The sequence below is a fragment of the Oncorhynchus masou genome, chromosome 10 (genome assembly GCF_036934945.1).
Source record: "Oncorhynchus masou masou isolate Uvic2021 chromosome 10, UVic_Omas_1.1, whole genome shotgun sequence".
Lineage (NCBI taxonomy): Eukaryota > Metazoa > Chordata > Actinopteri > Salmoniformes > Salmonidae > Oncorhynchus > Oncorhynchus masou.
This window is the reverse complement of record NC_088221.1, coordinates 28693861-28709974: the sequence shown is the minus strand read 5'-3', so window position 1 is coordinate 28709974 and position 16114 is coordinate 28693861. Positions and strand designations below refer to the sequence as shown.

The 16114-nt window shown below is 41.4% G+C and overlaps 1 protein-coding gene across 2 annotated transcripts; it reads right to left on the bottom strand.

Moving 5' to 3' along the window:
- Positions 1–8529: 8529 nt before the first annotated feature.
- On the bottom strand, positions 8530–15700 carry LOC135547474 (gap junction alpha-3 protein-like). 2 transcript variants are annotated; one of them, XM_064976515.1, is made up of 3 exons: positions 15330–15700; positions 14089–14150; positions 8530–12913 (listed from the first exon to the last, which is right to left on the bottom strand). In XM_064976515.1, exon 3 carries the CDS (start codon positions 12876–12878, stop codon positions 11562–11564), a length of 1317 nt encoding a protein of 438 aa, XP_064832587.1. In that variant the 5' UTR covers positions 12879–12913; positions 14089–14150; positions 15330–15700; the 3' UTR covers positions 8530–11561. The 2 variants fall into 2 exon arrangements, with proteins under 2 accessions (XP_064832587.1, XP_064832588.1); XM_064976516.1 differs by having other exon boundaries at positions 15487–15700.
- Between the last annotated feature and the right edge of the window lie 414 nt (positions 15701–16114).

Below are 16114 nucleotides of genomic sequence, written 5' to 3'. Positions count from 1 at the left end.
AGGTGGGTGGTGGTATCGTGACCAGTGAGCTGAGATAAGGTGGAGCTTTACCTAGCAAAGACTTAGATGACCTAGTGCCAGTGGGTCTGGCGACGAATATGTAGTGAGGGCCAGCCGATTAGAGCATACAGGTCGCAGTGTTATATGGGGCTTTGGTAACCAAACGGATGGCACTGTGATAGACCATCCAATTTACTGAGTAGAATGTTGGAGGTTGTTTTGTAAATGACATTGTCGAGGATCGATGTTTAATATGAGTCTAGAAAGAGAGTTTACAGTCTAACCAGACACCTAGGTATTTGTAGTTGTCCACATATTCTAAGTCGGAACCGTCCAGAGTAGTGATGCTAGTCGGGCAGGCGGGTGCGAGCAGCGAACGGTTAATAAGCATGCATTTAGTTTTACTAGCGTTTAAGAGCAGTTGGAGGCCACAGAAGGAGTGTTGTATGGCATTGAAGCTCGTTTGGAGGGTTGTTAAGTGTCCAAAGAAGGGCCAGATGTATACAGTATGGTGTCATCTGCGTAGAGGTGGATCAGGGAATCACCCGCAGCAAGATCAACATTGTTGGTATATACAGAGAAAAGAGGCGGCCAGAGAATTGAACCCTGTGGTACACCCAGACTGCCAGAGGTCCGGACAACAGGTCCTCCGATTTGACACACTGAACTCTGTCTGAGAAGTAGTTGGTGAACCAGGTGAGGCAGTCATTTGAGAAACCAAGGCTGTTGAGTCTGCCGATAAGAATACGGTGATTGACAGAGTCGAAAGCCTTGGCCAGGTCGATGTACTGTGCAGCCGTCTTCAATCTTTTCTTGGTGGTGGTTATGATATTGTTTAGTATTTTGAGCGTGGCTGAGGTGCACCCGTGACTAGCTCGGAAACCGGATTGCACAGCGGAGAAGGTACGGTGGGATTCGAAATGGTCAGTGATCTGTTTATTAACTTGGCTTTTGAAGACTTTAGAAATGCAGGGCAGGATGGATATAGGTCTATAACAGTTTGGGTCTAGAGTGTCTCCCCCTTTGAAGAGGGGGGTGACTGCGGCAGCTTTCCAATCTTTAAGGATCTCGGACGATACAAAAGAGAGGTTGAACAGACTGGTAATAGGGGTTGCAACAATGGCGGAGGATAAATTTTTTTAAATGTCTCGCCCAGCTGATTTGTACAGGTCCATGTTTTGCAGTTATTTCAGAACATATGCTATTTGGGTGAAGAAGAAGCTGGGGAGGCTTGGGCAAGTAACTGCGGGGGGTGCGGAGCTGTTGGTTGGGGTAGCCAGGAGGAAAGCATGGCCAGCCGTAGAGAGATGCATTTTGATATTCTCGATTATCGTGGATTGATCGGTGGTGACAGTGTTACCTAGCCTCTGCAGTGGGCAGCTTTGAGGAGGTGCTCTTGTTCTCCATGGACTTTAGTGTGCCAAAACTGTTTGGAGTTAGAGCTACAGGATGCAAATTTCTGTTCTAAAAAGCTAGCCTTTTCTTTCCTGACTGACTGCGTGTATTGGTTCCTGACTTCCCTGAACAGTTGCATATCGCGGGGACTATTCAATGCTATTGCAGTTCACCACAGGATGTTTTTGTGCTGGTCGAGGGCAGACAGGTCTGGAGTGAACCAGGGGATATATCTGTTCTTAGTTCTATATTTTTTGAAAGGTGCATGCTCATTTAAGATGGTGAGGAAATTACCTTTAAAGAATGACCAGGCATCCTCGACTGACGGGATGAGGATGTGTCCATGTGAGTGCCGCCTCACTGGTTCCGTCAGTGGCATAACACTAGGGCCCTCGCTTGTAGTCGTGGTAACTTGTTTCCTGCATTACAAGGTGACCGGCAGACAGCCCACTGATGAAGGCCCATATCTATTAGGTGGCAGACAGAGGGGGCATAAAGGGGTGACGCATGTCAACAACTCGCCCAGGAAAAGAGGCTGGGGGATCACATGACAGGAAGTGATGTAAGCCCACTGGGCACAGACGTCAATTCAATGTCTATTTCACGTTGGCTCAACGTAATGTCATTGAAATTATGTGGAAACATTGTTGGTTTATCCAGTGTGTTCCCAGTGGGGAGTAGTGAATAGTATCAAGTTTAGTAAGAAAAGTTTGGCATTCCATTCCTATTTTCTCTCAATGAATTGATATGGTCAATTCCACAATAAAAACGAGCGATGGTGAGACTTTCCCTTTAAAATGTAAGCCAAACAAAAAGCAATGATTGCGAAGTTAAACAAACCATAGAACTCTATACAGAAGGATGACTTCACATTTTCCACAAATAATTCTTTACAATATCATATTTACTTGAACTGTGTAGATGTAAAGTTTGGTAACGGAATGACTGCACCGACAGCACAAACCCTCTTTTTGTTACCAAACTTTGCACTGTTCTTCAAGTAAATGTTTTTGTAAAATTGTCAATGGACATTGTTAAACCTAGTCCTTGCGCAGAGAGTTGTATGGTTTGTTTACATTTGTAGTCATTGGTTTTTGTTGGCATACATTGTAATGAAAAAAAATCTTAGTCTCAGCATCACTCTTACTGTAGAATTGCCCATATGTTAATGTCTTGCCATACAATATCATAATGATGGTGACATTCTGATAATCATCCACTGTTAGATGTAAAGTGATTGGGGTCAACTCAGGAAGTGAATTGAAATTCAATTAATGAACAAAAATTGTCCATTCTTTTCCCTGGCATGTAATTCCTGTTTAGTGTTCATATTATTGTGAAAAACATTCTGAACAAGGGTATTGAACATGTTCCCAATAGGGGGCGCTATATGCCATGAGCATGGACGTTCTCTATTGACCAGTGCATAGATGAGCAGATGGTGCCTAAACTCTTAACATCACAGCACAAGGTCATTTTAAAATAATATCCATCATTCCCCACATGAATGCTGCTATGCTGAACTCCATGACAGGGGCATGTGAAAGGGGCTGCAGTGTTTCCCCTGTGTGTGTGACTGACGTAAGGCCTTAATGGCCATCCCACCAGAATTTCAGAGGACATAGACCCCTGTAACCTTCCCCACTAGCAGTGCTAAATCTATCTGGAAATCTTAACCTTTAAATGGTCTAGCATAAACTTCAGGTGTTTAAACAGGCCATTTCATCATGAGCATTATGACAAAGGTATGACAACCCTTTTTTTTTGAAGAGGCAGCTTTTTTCTTTTCTATCGGTTAGAGTTGGCCAGACTCCAATAACTTGTCCCATTGATCTAAAGCTAAAACGGCCCTGTGCGCACACAGCCAGACCTGAGAGAGAGCGGGCCTGGTGTAAAAACATTTTTCAACCTCTTGTTTTTTTTTTGTTTGGGCTCAATCCCCGGTTCTTTCAGGGGGCATAAAGGAAGCGCTGCGCTCAGCAGGGTCATGTGGGTGAACCCTGCAGCCCAGGCGAGGGCAGACTATAGGTGGTGATTAGGGCCTCTAATGTGTGATGAATCCTTTTCGAATCACATGATATGAACTAATGTCGCCGTTTAATTATAAAACAACAGAGAGTGGGAGCGGGGGTGAAGACCGCACAGCTGAACTGGACCGTATAGGGGGGATGGAATGGATGACAACTGCATTTCTAATGTTTTGTGCTCCAACACATGCCTCATATCCCAGTGAAGAAAGATTTAAAAAGCCCAGGGGGACTGATGGAAAGATACAAGTATTTAAGTTAAACACCTGACAATTTTGTTTTGCTTTTGTCAATCCTCAACAATGCTGTATCTGACAGTAGCTGTTTTCTCAGCTTTATTTGCTCCCTGTGTAAGTTATGGATGGTTTAGTTTGTCCTTCCCATTAGCCAAAAGAGTGGGTCGACAGGATAGAGTCTACGTCCGTTACACAGCCCTGTAACCTTGGGAGCTGGTTTTAAAGGCTGACTCTCAATAGAGGGTTGTCGGGGTGGATTAAGTTATATTTAGGATGACCTATCCTTATTTGGGGGACTTAGGGAAGCAGTGGGCGTAGCCCTCCAATAAACAGACACAGAGCTCTCTCACTCAAACAGGGAGTTTTCATACTCAGACTAAGAGACGGGCACTATGATAACCGAGCACTGCCTATAGGAGTCTCTGTTGAGATCAGCCCCTCTCCTCATCCCTATGTCCTTCTCATCCCCATGTTCCCACATCTCTGTCACTGGGATCTTGGATGTGTTGTCATCTTTACCTCACTTTCTTGTGACAAGCCCTTCTTTCTCATGGACAGTCAAAACACAGGATCCCTATTGGATGCACTGTTTGGCCACACTGTAGAAAAGTTACAGGACATGAAGTACTCAATAATAGGATTGGTGTCTATGCCATTTTCCAATCCATCTATTTAAGCAATAAGGCTCGAGGAGGTGTGGTATATGGCCAATATACCATGACTAGGGGCTGTTCTTATGCGTAATGCGAAGTTCCAGAGGTGCCTTATTGTTATTATAAACTGATTACCAACATAATTAGAGCATTAAAAATAGATGTTTTGTCATACCCGTGGTATACGGTCTGATATACCACTTCTGTCAGCCAATCAGCATTCAGGGCTCGAACCACCCAGTTTATAATCATGATTATACAACCAGTGGGTATAATCTTGAATGCTGATTGGTTAAAAGCGCATTCCAGCCGGTGCCTTTTCCACAAGTTACCACTGGCTAAATCTATGAAGTTAAAATGCCTATTTACTCCGTTCCATATGACTGCGCAATCCACTGTCGCATCAGCCCAGGCAGGGAAGTTATAAACTTGATCTCCACTATAAAAAGCCTCTAGACATTATCTCACATTTCTTTTAGACTAACATTTCGTTTTCAACAGCGGAGATTTGTATAAACCATATTGTCTGCCTCTCCGACATTTGCAACATTGTTTTAATATTCAAATTCGATCTAAAACTGTCCCTCAGTTATGAGTGTGTAGGGTCAGGGAGTCGAGACTAGAGACACAGGCAGCGTTTCTCAGCCAGTCGAAATCATGAATCAGCTGGCATCATTTTTTATGGATATATAACAAGAAATGTCAATTGAAAAAAGGTCAAATGAAATGAAGTGCAGCTAGTTTGCAGTCTTTCCAGCTTCAGTTTGAAGTTGTGTTCCCTGTGTTGTTGGCTAGCTCCTCAGAACAACAGTGTCTTATTAACGAGAGAGCACATTTTCTATGCCAATGCGAAAAATCGTGCCTCGTTAGCTCATTGTTATGGATGTATCCAAATAAATGTCATTAGAAAACAACGTAGAACAACAACTGTAGCTGCTTTTGTTTATCTGCACCGTTTGATGTGACTGTAAATTAGCCGTAGTTGGCTGGCTAGCAAGCAGGGGATAAGATCGTTTCCAGCCAGTATGGCAATGAAACATTTAGAACAAACGACTGGGTCACATCCATAGATACAGAACAAAAAGAGTGGATGACTGGGTTGCGCCCATAGATACAGAACAAAAAGAGTGGATGACTGGGTCGAGTCTCTGGCAACCGAACCAATAGAACGAACGACCAGCCGGCTTTGGTTGATTTGTGTCGAGACAATATCTTGTGGAAGGATGAAATAGTATGAATAAATTAATCAAAGTAATGATTTGAATGAAAACATGTCAATCGTTATTTGAATATGTTGGTAACCCGTTGTATAAAAGTGATAATGCCCTCGAAGTCGGGTGTTGTTCGTCAAGGGCAGGCAAACCATGCCAGTATATCCTCCAAACACCCGGCTTCTCGGGCATTTTCACTTAACTTCTTGGCGCACCCATCCCGTTAGCGGGATCATTTTCGTCAACATCCGCTGAATTGCGCAAAATTAAATTACTAAAAATATTTAATTTTCATGAAATCATAAGTGCAATATAGCACAACACAGCTTAGCTTGTTGTTAATCCACCTGGCGTCAGATTTCAAAAAAGCTTTACAGCAAAAGCTTCCAAGCGTTTATGTTAGGACATCTCTCTCAGCAGATAAAACATTACAAACAGCTAGCAGCAAAGTAGATTGGTCACGAAAGTCAGAAAAGCAATAAAATGAATCGCTTACTTTCGATGATCTTCGGATGTTTGCACTCACGAGACTCCCAGTTACACAATAAATGTTCCTTTTTGTTCCATAAAGATTATTTTTATGTCCAAAATACCTCCATTTGGTTGACGCGTTTTGTTCAGAAATCCACAGGCTCGAGCGGTCACGACGGGGCAGATGAAAATTCCAAATAGTATCAGTAAAGTTCGTAGAAACATGTCAAATGGTTTTTATAATCAATCCTCAGGTTGTTTTTACAATAAATTATCGATAATATTTCAACCAGACTTGTAGCTTTTTCAATAGGAGAGAGAGAGAGAAAATGTCTGCTCCAAGCTGTTGCGCATGCAAAACTCTGCTGGCACCCAGGCATCCACTGACGAGATGTGATCTTTCTCGCTAATTTTTCAGAATAAAAGCCTGAAACTATGTCTAAAGACTGTTCACACCATGTGGAAGCCATAGAGAAAGGAATCTGGTTGATATCCCTTTAAATGTAGGGAAGGCACGCAATGGAACAGGGACATTCGTTTGTCTTAAGCACTTCCTTGTTGGATTTTTCCTCAGGTTTTCGCCTACATTTTGGAAACTTTATAGTGTTTTTAATCCTAATCTGACAATTATATGTATATTCTAGATTCTGGGCCAGAGAAATAGGCAGTTTCATTTGGGTACGTTTTTCATCCAAACATCAAAATACTGCCCCATACACTCAACAGGTTAAGTAGAAAATGACACATTATTTTCTATGTGGATACGATTCATGAATCAAATGTAATTTAACTTGCTGAATTGACAGAATAAAACATGGAATGTATTTGGCCACACTGTTTCAATGTTCCAATGTCTTCACTATAGGTTTAATTAACATCATTGTTTAACCCCTCATTCTCTCTCACACGCACACATACCCACGCACACCCTGTAACTGAATTTTGAGGCCTTGTATTAGAAGATTATGTCTGTGGGAAGGCTATTCTAGGCCCCATAAAAACATCCAGGGCTCTACTGAAATTAACAACTGGGTACTGACTGATTGATTGACTGACTGACTGGCTAACTGAAGTATTTGGACTCCGGGGCTAGTGTGAATTTGTTAGGCGATTAAAGGCTATAAATAACTGCTGTCTGTTTTGGGCCTTGCGGGCAGGGCTGGTGTCTCTGTGCCCTGGCAGCATGCAGAGCAGCTTTCACATGGCAGCTCCTTGCCAACCCACCAGCAATCTACCAACACTCCTCAGCCACAGGACCCTGTACCCCCGCACCTATCTGTTATCTCTCGATCTTGTCCCTCTGCCAATCTGGCTGGCCCAATACTAATCACTCTCCTCCTCCTTGCTCCTATTGTACCTACTCACATTTCTTTGTCCATTATCATTCTCCCTACATTTCTCATCTTCTACCCACTGTTCTTCCCAACTCTCAAACATGTCCACAAGTTCAGAACAGGTGTCCATTTCATTTGTAGATGTGTAGGTTTTGCTTCCCTGGTTCCCATGAGTTCGCATTCTCATGCATCAGGTGCTCCTGATCCAGGCTCTACATTAGACTCCAGGCTCTACTTTAGACTCCAGGCTCTACTTTACACTCCAGGCTCTACTTTAGACTCCAGGCTCTACTTTAGACTCCAGGCTCTACATTAGACTCCAGGCTCTACCTTAAGACTCCAGGCTCTACATTAGACTCCAGGCTCTACATTAGACTCCAGGCTCTACTTTAGACTCCAGGCTCTACATTAGACTCCAGGCTCTACATTAGACTCCAGGCTCTACATTAAGACTCCAGGCTCTACATTACGACTCCAGGCTCTACTTTAAGACTCCAGGCTCTACTTTAAGACTCCAGGCTCTACATTAAGACTTCAGGCTCTACACTAGACTCCAGGCTCAACACTAAACTCCCCTAAGCTTGGTCATTTGTTGTTTTAGACAGGTTACGAATCACTCATTGACTCGTGGTGCCCAATGTAGATATCATCGACACCTTGATGTCTTAATTCATATTCATAAGCCAGCTGGCTAACTACATTGCCCTCAGTTTTCTTGGGTTGCAGTTTACTATAATACTGTTGATTGTCTCTATTTTTATCCTAGTTATTATATGCCACCTCTGTACCAAACTCATATTAACTTTCCCAGAGGTTTAATGTTGGGGAGTTGGTCCACAGGTGCTGGTAAGAGTTGCTGGGTCTGTGTGAGGGTGTTTAATGGATTTGTGATAATGTTTGTCTCCAACGTGTGAGACTGACACGCTGGTCTCAATTTAATTATATGTGTGGATGTGTGTTCGCAGGGTAGTCAGCACTGTGGGGAGTGGTGTCACTCTTTCCTCCTTTCCAGCGCAATATCCCATTCTCACATCCAACCTTGGAATGTGAAGAGAGGGAGCAATACATTTAAAGGTCAGTGAGTGTGAGCTCTTCTTGTACAAGATGCATCCCAGCTTCCCCAAGATATTATCTACTCATGAAGGTACAGAATGTGTGTGTGTTGAAAATGTATACTCAAGTACAGTAGGTCCACATACTGGCTCAATTTTATTGATTGCCACATATACCGGAAATATGGTACAAAAAGTTTGTTTAATAACAGTTTTGTAAACATTTGAGGTAAATTAACATTTACATCAACTTGTTTTTACAAAATGTCATACACAAGGCACTTCTCTTAAGACAGCATTGAAACAGGCTGTTGTTCTGAGCATAATGTAGATGGTTCCTACTCCTGGCCAGAGACACACATCAAGAGTTTGAAGAAAGCTACTGTATATTAACCTATTGGATGAGGGGCTTGCGGGAAACTCAAAACGATACACAAGTTGCTGTGTGTAGAAGAAGAAAAGGGCCAGCTACCCAGGTAACATTGTCTCAACATTAGTGTGATATTTTAATACAAGCTAACCAGAGAGTCACAGGAATGTGTTGAGAACATAGTGAAAGCACACAGGAAATACTCACAGCCCACTTTTTTCTATATTTGAAAACCCAAACTTTCTGCAATCATCTCAGACCATGACATTTGACGTAATTTAAAAAAAATACTGTCTTTAACGCAAAGAGCCGTTGTGTTTAACTGTTAAGACATTTTCCTTTGAAGATTATAAACATTGGCAGTCTGGTGTATTTTCCACTCTCTCTCCTACCAATATAAACTTCTTAGAACAGCATGTTTTGCCTAAATGTGCAAATCTTTTACCTTTTTACTAAAATGTCAACTTTGAGAACCAAAATGACAAATGAAAATAACACAGATTTTTTTGTGGTTTGGGACATTTAAATAATTTAAATGAAAAGGTAACATACATTGGGAAAAATGGTTGTCCCAATAAGAGTAACACTGTTATAAGCAAAGGATTGCATAGTCTCCACCGGTAGTCTCTCCAAGGTTGTAACTATGGTTTCTTGTTTGCATTGAATGTTTGTTATTGTGTTTATTTATGATCCTTGTCTAACTATAAACTATAGGCATATGGTAATTTGAAAGTATAAGAACTATGTAAGAAATACATAGTGTGGTATTATACCAATCATGTTTCACAAGTAATTTAAGAAAAGGTCTATTTTAAGTGAATGATTGTGTTGTGCAATTACTTGCATAGCTTTTCAGTTATTCAAGATGGTTCAGGTAATCTACAACGTGAAATATTACATTTACACTAACTAGGCGGAAGCATATGCTTCCCATTGCTTACAACAGGTGAAGTAGTCAGTAATAGTTGAGCTTCTATCAAAAATAAGAAATGAGGATGGACTTTTCATCCTGGCGTTATGACACTTGCAACGTCATTGCATTTGTCCGTTTTGTACCATATAGCTGTTTTGGTTGTCATAAACTGACTACAGTTTAGAATTAAGATATCATTATAATTCAATTCTGTTTTAAAAAATAGCACTTTTGAGAAAAACCAATAAAGTATCACATGTGATGTATGAGAGTGAGTTACCCTCAACATGAAGATGCAATGATTAAAAAGTGATATTGTGTTTAAGATGACAGCAATAAACATGGTTATCATAAATATATAAAAAACCAAATCTTATTTACCGTCTTAAGTTGAAGCATTTGGTTTATATTTTGTTTTCAACCTCTTAAAATTGGATGTCAACTTTTTATTGTCCATATGGAAGTGCGCTTTTTAATTTCAGGCAAACACAACTACTTTATTTGCTTAATTTCTGCATTGGAGAATCAAATGTAAGAGCAGGGGCTGGAACCATGGAACCTTGTAACAGCTTTAGACTACAAGAACACATTCAACTTCTAGCTTTGACCCATAATCCGGTTATAGTTTGTGTAAATGATGTGTTCAGTAAGTGGATCCTGGGTAAAAATCAGACAGAGAAATGCATCTGCAGACCAGTTAGTGAATCAGTGAGTTGTAGTTTGCATTTACAGATTCCACTGTTACTCTTCAAACACATAATACAAAAAATAGCTAAGCTATTTCCTGAATATTATACAAATAAGTTATTTAGATTGTGAAATTCAGGAAGTGTTAAAGTACAATATAAAAGTTTGATAATGAACAAGCAAATGTTGTCCCCATATTGGTGTCATTGCTGACATTGAACAGTATTCTTCATCTTAGAGAGAGAATGAGAGCATACATGTTTGGATTTAGTTTGTCTTGCAAGCGACTTTCTGATACACCAAAAAAATGATTAAAAATAACTTGTTTTAAGAAAGGCTTAACTTGGAGGAACTGTATAACAGCATTAGAGTAAACATACTAAACACACAAGTGGTTTCAAAACACCCTGTACGTACTTGTTCCACATAAAGGTTTTATTCGAAGTTGGTTCTCAGCAATTTGCCAACCGAACTTAACAACTTGATGAATGTACAGTATCATTCCTAATTGGAATAAATAGGCTTTTATGTTCATCAAATAAACACAACAACAATAACCACTGTTGACAAGAGCACATTGACACATACCAGGCCATTGAAACCAAAATCAAACAGAAAAGTTACTTGGCCATTTTAAACTGGAATAAGAACCATAAAGTCCCCTGATGTCCAGTATATAGAAGCCTTCAGCTTGTCAGACCATTTTAACCAACATTGCACAATCAGACTGTGTGCATTTTTTATTCTAAAACATATGCTACAACTCACCAATTGCACTGATATCAACTGCTGTTAATAGATATATATATATACTAGGCAACAACTCCAGTTCCAGCCCCCTGCCTCACATTGCCTCCATTAAAAAAACAAAAATATATTATTTTTTTTGTACTTTTTATATACAAAATCCAGACCTTCACATGACCCTACAAAGGGCCTTGGTACCAGACGTAGAAAAAATAACTTCACTGGATTTTGAAATACTAAAATTGATTCTAGAACACATTTGGGGGTTGGTAAACTGGGCTGCTATTTTTAAATGGATAATTATGTGCTTCTACATCTGCATTGCTTGCTGTTTGGGGTTTTAGGCTGGGTTTCTGTACAGCACTTTGAGATATCAGCTGATGTACGAAGGGCTATATAAATAAATTTGATATAGAAAAATCATTGGGGGCTTTGGGAGGTTGGAGGTGTATTTAGGGGGACTGACTATACTGCCAGGTCTTTGGGCCTGGATCTGATGCTGCTGCTCTTGCTGGCCCTGCTGAGCCGTCGAGGGTCTGTGATCATAACGGGGGGCTCGTGCATTTCCACTGTGGTGGTGACGTGGCCTCCCTCCTGATCACCATTCCCCCCACTCAAACTGCCCCCACTGGAGCTAGGGTTGTTGGTGGTGGTGGTGGGGGGAGCAGCTTCACGAGGCTGCTGCTCACTATCAGAGGGAGAGGAGGAGGAGGAGGTGGCCTTCATCTCCCGAGTCTGCTGCTCGGTGGCCAGGTTGGCCCAGTTCTGCTGCGTGGTCAGCCTGTGGTTGTTGTTGGTGCTCATGTAGTAGGAGGATGAGGGCTCCTCCTGCAGGGGGTCCATCTTGAACTCTGCCGGGGAGTCTTCTGCCATGGGCGGCAGGAAGGCACCGCTCCCAGCCGTCACGTCCGTGTACATCGGTGGGTAGCTGAGGTTGGGAAGGGCAGTTCTGGAGGCTGAAGTCATGGACTCAGGCCCCACACCATCAGAGCGGGGCAGCAATGCATGATCAGGGGTGACCATTCCCTGTTTAACTTTCTTCCATCCAAGGTGATAGATCTCTAACAAATTCAGCAAAAGAGACAAGCAAGCCACCACAAGCATAAATATGATGAAAATCGTCTTTTCAGTGGGCCTAGATATGAAGCAGTCCACAGTGTTGGGGCAGGGCCACCGTGCACACTTGTATAGCGGCCTCAGCTGGAAGCCATAGAGAAAATACTGACCTAAAATGAACCCCACTTCAAAAAGGGTTTTGAATATGATGTTGAACACATAGGTGCGCAGCAGGGCACCCCTAATGCGGATCTTGCCATGCTCATCCCTGATAGGTGGCTTCTCCTTTTTACCACCTCCTCCTCCTCCTCGTCCTCTTCCTCCACCTGCATCCCCTTTGCCGTTGTAAAGGAGTTCATTCTCCTCCTGGAGTCTGTTGGCCTTTCGCAGCTCCTCCTCCTTCTCTTTCCGCTTCTCCTCCATGCGGACGATGTGCAGTACGTGACCCAGGTAGATGAGGGTGGGCGTGGACACAAAGATGATCTGCAGCACCCAGAAGCGGATGTGCGAGATGGGGAAAGCCTCATCATAGCAGACGTTCTCACACCCAGGCTGCTGTGTGTTGCAGGTGAAATCAGACTGCTCGTCGCCCCACACATCCTCGGCTGCCGCTCCCAGCACCAGGATCCTGAAGATGAAGAGGACAGTCAGCCAGACCTTGCCGATTACTGTTGAGTGTTCCTGTGCATTCTCCAACAGACGCCCCAGAAAGCTCCAGTCACCCATGCTTCAAGATTTCTAGCCTAGGGAGAAAGTACAGTCTGGAGCAAACAGAGGGAGGAGAGAGGGAGGAGGGGAAGAAGAGACAAGGAGAGGGGGAAAAAGAGTGTCAGGAAACCTGTCAAAGTGATGCTGTGTAACATAAAGCATAAATAGCAGTCAAATAAAACCTGGACAGAGACGCATTACACACCTAGAGAGAGAAAGCAGAGGTATCATCACCCACAAACATACAAAGTGTTAATCACACTTCACATCGGCACAACACATTAAGCTCTTATTAAAATGAATTAGAAAAAATGGCCTTGAAGTCATTGACGTAAACCTCTGAATCAATGTCTCAATCGAACAAAGGAAGTGAACGGTATATAAATGTTCGGTAATGTCATATCATTTTGCAAAGCACCCTATTTCACTATTTAGCTTAGAACTATGAACCTGACATTTATGCTAACACTCTTTCACTATCCTGTTCTCTCTCTCTCCCACTCTTTCTCTCAGTTACTGTCAAACTCACACACTCACTCTCTCTCTTTCTCCCTCTCTCACCCGCTCGCGCCACTGCCCAGATGGCATGTGCTGAGATCAACATTATAATGTTCAAAAACAGCAGCGAGCAGAGGTTGGACTGCGGTGTGTAGGCCCTGACACACACAACTCCCACTGTTACAGATCCAATAGGGCCATAGGGGTCAAGTCCAAAGTCCAGCTATAGGCCTCTTTTAACATGATGACAATTATTAATTAGCTAAATCTAATACATCTCTACCTCACTTGTTAAAAAAGGATGAGAGAAAAAATAACCAATGCAGAGGCCATTTGATGTTTGAGTCTAACAAATGTGTGTTCTTTTAATGGGAATTGAATGGTCATTTGTATCAGAAATTGCAGCCAATAAATGCAAATACACCATACTCACAATAACATGCATTGACTAAACTATTAACTATGCAATAATGTGTACCGTCATGCTGCATAAATGAAACCAAACAGAATAATCAGATGACACTTTCCCATAATGATGGTCAAAAACAAGCTTTGAGAATGGTTTTTAACTGACCAGGAGCATGAAGACAAATAGGTCTACTGCCTTTTGTTATCGATATATAGCGTTCGGTTAGCGTTGTGCACATGAACTTGCCAGTAGATTCCTATCAATCTACTATTCACACCAAAACCAAAACACAAGCAGGAACATAAAATAGTTGGAACTTACTAAAATGTTTTTCTATTGACGGTAATAAATCCATCGACTAGGGTTCAGAATATATATGACACCTGTAACGAAAAAAAGTATAAATCAGTTAACATATTCGTCCATGAATGTATTTACATCAAACCCAAACTAAAAAGAAGCCTATTCCCTTAGGTTTTATGTGCCAGTCTGCTTAAATCTATGTTATTTTGTTTAATGATGGGTATTCTTTGGTTTACTAGTATTTTGGCACTCTTATTGAAGTGACAATTACCATAATCTGATTAATAACTAGTATGGTGTCACTAATTAGGATGTTAATTAGATTGGAAAGACAGGCATTTTGACAAATAATTTATATGCAAATACATTTCTATTTTGAAACATGCTTTCACCTATTTCTCTCTCCTTATCAATAGCCCACCCTATAGTTTGTATCCTGATTAAAATATTGTATATATATATATATATACACACCTCTATAGTTCACAGCAAATACATATGAAATATATAGTAAGAAGTACTAACATTATAGGCCTACGCATATTGATACAATTTCAGATTAATCAATTCCAAAATTGTTGTTCGATGGGTCTGATGATGACCCACCCCAAATCAATGCTGGTCTCATCAGAATTTGAAGTGCTGATCAAGGGGAGAAAAAAACTGGCATCCAACTATTGAAGTCATCAGGGCTATGTGAAACATAAATGACTGTATAAAACAATGCAGAATGCTTTAACATGTATATGTTTCATATATTTGTATTTGTATTATCACTGCTATTATTAGGCTGGTATAAAGACTACATGATTAGAATACCATATCTGATAAGGTTGGAATGCTGCATGTTAATTTGTTTTGTTTAGTCTAACACGTATATCAGTCCAGACAATGTCTCATCAGTTTATACAAATCGAATACATTCAATATCAGATGTTTTATGAAGGTTTTGTTTAACATTAAATAAGTAATATTGACTAATTTGATCATGTTCAGATAGCCTTCAGTTACTTACAAAGGGTGCAGGATAGGCCTTGTGTCCGTCCACTGGCTCTTTTTAATAAGCATCCCTATAACTGTGTTATCCTATTATTTAATCCTGATTATATATTACAGTAGTAACCCTATATTATAATTAAAATAGGCACACTCAACATTGACATTGTCATTAAATAAAATGTGCTTATATATAAGTTACCAGCATCACGGTCTAGGACGACAGTGCCGGGAAAGATATTCACACCTAACTTCAATCATACCTTAAACTGGGGAAGCCCAATTTAAATATCGAAAGCAATATCCGTCTGCCATTGGTGCCATATTTTGAGTGCGTCGGATAGCCTACAGACCTCCCAAGGAAGCTGGTAACCTCCCCTCTCCCCCTGTCCCCAAATTCTGGCACCTCTGCCAGCTTACCAAACTCTTTTAAACGCAGCCAGGCCAAGATATTCATGCGCAAACTTCTTCACACGTGGATTCGCCGCCAAACTTGCGCAAGGAAAGTTCGTTTTTCCGAGGCAAATTTAACTTGGAAATGGGTTTCCGCGAAGGGCAGCTCCCTCCAGTTCCCAGTTATCGCGACTGTCACATTGTGTGACCATGCATGAATGAATTCAGAAAGTCATCGCCCTGGACCAATGCACGCCACGCCCCTGTAAACTTTTTTTTAAATTCATCGCTCAAGCTTCAACTATAGGCTATGCAGTCTGGGGGGGTGTATGTTATCCCGGAAAAGTGGGTTCTGCATTCATTCTTTTACATCTGACCTTTGGCCTACTATAGTGGCTGAATTAGGCGATTTTGACAATTCAGTAGGCCTATACAGTAACCCACCTGTGAGAAATAGTTAATTTGGAAAGCTGGGGAGAACATAAGCCTGTCAAATAAAATGTGATTTAGGTATTTATGATTATACACTTCACTAGAATAAAATTAACTTGTCATATGGCTATCAAAAGTTACAATGCAAATGCAGTCACCCACCCCAAAACCTATATCAATAACCTCCTGCCCTCTCTTGGTTGTCCAGAGAAGCGCATCCTAG

Coding starts and splice junctions, on each gene's coding strand:
- LOC135547474 (XM_064976515.1), bottom strand. CDS start 12,878: ATGGGTGACTGGAGCTTTCTGGGGCGTCTGTTGGAGAATGCACAGGAA.